General features: G+C 39.6%; 1 protein-coding gene across 1 annotated transcript; it reads left to right on the top strand.

Moving 5' to 3' along the window:
- Positions 1 to 561: 561 nt before the first annotated feature.
- On the top strand, positions 562 to 4392 carry LOC119664480 (the record flags this gene model as incomplete). Its single annotated transcript, XM_038073954.1, has 2 exons — positions 562 to 970; positions 1198 to 4392. Coding segments are annotated over exons 1-2 (3604 nt in total), but the record flags the coding sequence as incomplete, so codon positions are not given.
- Positions 4393 to 4465: the final 73 nt, after the last annotated feature.

Raw genomic sequence — 4465 nt, 5'->3', positions numbered from 1 at the left:
AAATTATGTGGTATTAGGAACTGCACGTGTTGTCGTTAAAGGCAACAATGGAAGAGAAATTGAGTGCAGAGCATTATTGGATTCCGGCTCCCAAGTCAACCTGATAACCGATCAAATAATTAAGAAGTTAGGTGAAAACCCGAAAAAGACCTCAGCATGTATAGAAGGTGTGGGGCAAAAAAAAAACAAGATGCGCAACAACGAATCAATTTAGCTTTCTCGTCCAGAATTAACGGATTTAGCAGCCGAATAGAGGCTTATGTATTACCTAAGATTGTGTGTGACCAGCCGAGCATTCATATTGAAAGCTCAAGCTGGAAAATACCACAGAACATCAATCTGGCAGATCCGTCGTTCAATACCCCAAACAAAATCGATCTCCTACTTGGAGCTGAGTTTTCTCATCAACTATTGTCCATCGGCCAAATAAACCTTGGCAGAGGTCTCCCCATCCTACAGAACACATTGCTTGGGTGGCTTGTGGTGGGAAAATTATCTAACCAAAATTCAATTATTTCACCACAAGTTTGTGGAATATGCTCTGAAGATGAGCAAGATACGATGAAGGTTATCGAGCGGTTCTGGCAACTGGATGAACCAGAAAAGGCAAACAAAAATCTGTCTCCTTCCGAAGAGTTGTGCGAGTCTCATTTTGCAACTTATATGAAAAGGAATCAAGACGGTCGATTCAGTGTCAGATTACCCTTCAAGCAAGATCCATCGTTGCTTGGTGAGTCAAAACACATTGCCATTAACAGGTTTTTAGCGTTGGAAAGAAGACTCGATAAGGATGTAATACTCAAAACACAGTATGTACAGTTCATGAATGAATATGCTGATCTCGGACACATGGAAAGGGTTGACATCAACCAAGTCAATCCTCATTATGTCATCCCACATCATGGCGTTTTACGGCCCGATAGCAGCACCACGAAATTAAGAGTGGTATTTGATGCATCGTGCAAGACGAGTAGTGGACTATCGTTAAATGATACAATGTTTACTGGCCCTACAATTCAAGAGGAATTGTTTGCGATTTTACTTCGATTCAGGTGCCCAAGATTTGTCTTTTGTTCTGACATTCAAAAAATGTACAGACAAATTATTATTCAGCCCGAAGATCAAAGATATCAAAGATATCAATAGTCTGGAGAAGCAATAATAACGAACCCTTACAATTTTATCGATTAAAAACAGTCACCTATGGAACACGATCAGCCCCATATCTGGCTACTAAATGCTTACAACAGTTGGCGAAATCTGAGTTGCAAAAATATCCACTAGGTGCAGCAGCACTAAGTAATGACTTCTACGTAGATGATTGCCTAAGTGGATCAAATAGTCTCCAAACTGCCAAAGATATACAAACTCAGTTAAAAGGTTTGTTGGAATCAGCAGGATTCAAGCTACGTAAATGGTGTGCCAACCATCCGTCACTTCTTCAAAATATTGCAAAAGAAGATCAAGAAGTTGATTTGGACTTTCAAAGTGACGACGCAACATCAATCAAAACATTAGGATTGACTTGGCAACCAAAAGAAGATCAATTTCGCATAAAATTAAAACTGGATCCACTAAAAATCATTACTAAAAGAACCATTACTTCGAACCTAGCCAAAATTTTCGACCCATTGGGACTACTAGGTCCAGTACTCGTAACAGCAAAAATACTAATTCAGGACCTATGGCAACTACAATTAACATGGGACGAAGCAGTACCAACCGAAATATACACTAGGTGGACTACCTTTTATGACGATCTACAAGTACTAGATCAATTTAAAAAAGATCGTCATATATTCGGAAAACAGATGCCAGCACTTGAATCAATACAATTGCACGTATTTTGTGATGCTTCACAAAAGGCATACGGAGCCGCAGTCTATGTTCGAGCGAAACTAATGGATGGTCGACTAATAAATCGATTGTTGTGTTCCAAGTCTCGTGTTGCTCCACTCAAAAAACAAACGATTCCAAGGTTAGAACTGTGTTCAGCTCTATTAGGAGCGACATTGATGAAAAAGGTTAAGAACAATATAAATCATGACGTAGCAACATATTATTGGACTGATTCAGAAATCGTTCTCTTCTGGATCAATTCTTCATCAGCAAGGCATCAACAATTCATAGCAAATAGAATCAATGCAATTCAGGAAATTAGCTTGCCTAATCAATGGCGTCACGTAAGATCTAAGGACAACCCAGCTGACTCATTATCACGGGGTATCAAGCCAGCTCAATTACTCGAAAATAACTTGTGGTTATACGGTCCACTCTTTCTTCATGGTTCCGAAAGCAACTGGCCTGGCAAATTCAATAAAACTCTCTGTATTGATCCGGTGAATCCTGAATGGAAACAAACGACAAGGGAAGTGGCCTTAATCTCAACTGATTACGATATCCATTGGATCGATAGAATCAATCACAGGAATTCATTTAGAACTCTACTACATACGGTAGGATATATGCTGCGATTTGTAAATCGGGCAAGGCGAACCAATTTAAGCAATATCACTATGGCTCTAAGCCCTATGGAACTGGAGCTGTCACTCAGGCATATAGTGAAGTACATACAACAGTCAGAACTAAAAGAAGAATTAATTCAGTTAGAACGCAACCAAACAGTAAAACCTGCAAGTACACTTGCTGGACTGATGCCATTTTTAGATGAACACAAGATAATTCGCGTGGGGGGAAGGTTAGAAGCATCATCACTTACATATGATGAAAAGCATCAGATAGTCCTTCCATACAATAACCCTATTGTAAAACTGATAATGAAAGACATACATGAACGAAATATACACTGCGGCGGTCAAGCACTGCTGGCAGCAGCGAGACAAAAATTTTGGCCGATCAAGGGTAAAATTATGGCAAGATCAACTATTCACCATTGTGTTCGTTGTACTAGATGTAAACCAGTTACTTTTGAACAAGTCATGGGAAGTTTACCAAGGCATCGAGTACAGCCAAACAGGCCATTTTTTAATACCGGAGTTGACTTCTGTGGGCCTTTTTGGGTGCATTATAAGGTGAGAGGAAAACGTGCGCATAAGGCATACCTAGCAGTTTATTGTTGTTTTGCGACAAAGGCAGTACACTTGGAACTGGTAAGCGACTTGACAACAGAAGCATTTATCGGATCATTAAAACGTTTTATCGCACGACGCGGATGCTGCCAAAATATATACTGTGACAATGCAACGAATTTTGTCGGTGCCTCTAACAAGTTGCAGGAATTAACAACAACAATCCATTCCAATGTAGCTCAGGAACAAATAACAAAAACTTGCAGCAACAAGGGAATAGCATTTCACTTCATCCCTCCTCGTGCACCTCATTTTGATGGACTATGGGAAGCAGCGGTTAAATCAGCAAAGTACCTATTGGTCCGAAGCGTTTCAACTGAAACGTTAACGTACGAGGAACTCGAAACCGTCATTATAGAAATAGAAGCTATTTTAAACTCACGACCTTTAACACCAATGTCGTCTAATCCAAATGATTTGCAGGCTCTCACACCAGGTCATTTCTTAGTTGGTGATGCACTAACAGCACCCGTAGACGCAACATGTGAAAAGGTAAAATCATCTCTTTTGAATAGATGGAATCTGGTTGCACACTTAAAACAAGAGTTTTGGAAAAGATGGCGGGCAGAGTACCTAATGGAACTACAGGTTCGAAACAAGTGGCGTGAAGAATGCAAAAACATTGAAGAAAATACACTGGTGATCCTTAAAGAAGATAATGTACAACCTTTGCAATGGCCTTTAGGGCGAATAATGAAGACATATAAGGGTAATGATGGATTTATACGAGTCGTAGATGTCAAAACCGCAACAGGCATGTTAAAGCGACCAATTCACAAACTAGCCCCCTTATTTCCTGAAAACAAACCTATTAAAACACAGGAGAATCGCCATAACAAAGAAGAACGAATGGACAATGAGATAGTCCCACGAAAACAAAGACGTGTGTCCTCCAATATAAAATTAACTACAGTACTGATATCTCTACTTTTACTCCCGATTGTTCTTTGTTCACCAGTAAACGTAACTGAACTTCGCTCCGCTCCTGGCCTACATTTTGAACAAGTAGGAACAACAAAATTGATAACATCCCACTGGAAAATGATAATCTATTACGATTTAGCTCCATTTAATACAGAGCTGGACATACTAAAGGATTCAACGTTGAATCTTTTGAAGCTATGTGATCAAAGCAACTTAAATTCAACATGCAAGTTTGTGGTTCATCATTTCCAGCAAGCAGAAAGTGAATTGAGAACAGCATTTGAATTTATGTCAAGCGCCCGAAATAAGAGAGGGGCAATCGATTTAGTTGGGAATATAGCAAGTTCCCTGTTTGGAGTACTCGATTCCAATTATGCAAGTGACATGTCGAAGACGATCAAAACCCTAGAAGATCATGATGACAAACTCAAACATCTGCTCAAAAATCAAAT

The sequence above is a fragment of the Teleopsis dalmanni genome, unplaced genomic scaffold, assembly GCF_002237135.1.
Source record: "Teleopsis dalmanni isolate 2A unplaced genomic scaffold, ASM223713v2 unscaffolded_contig_1993, whole genome shotgun sequence".
NCBI lineage: Eukaryota > Metazoa > Arthropoda > Insecta > Diptera > Diopsidae > Teleopsis > Teleopsis dalmanni.
The sequence above is the reverse complement of the archived record's forward strand: the minus strand, read 5'-3'. Positions and strand labels throughout refer to the sequence as shown.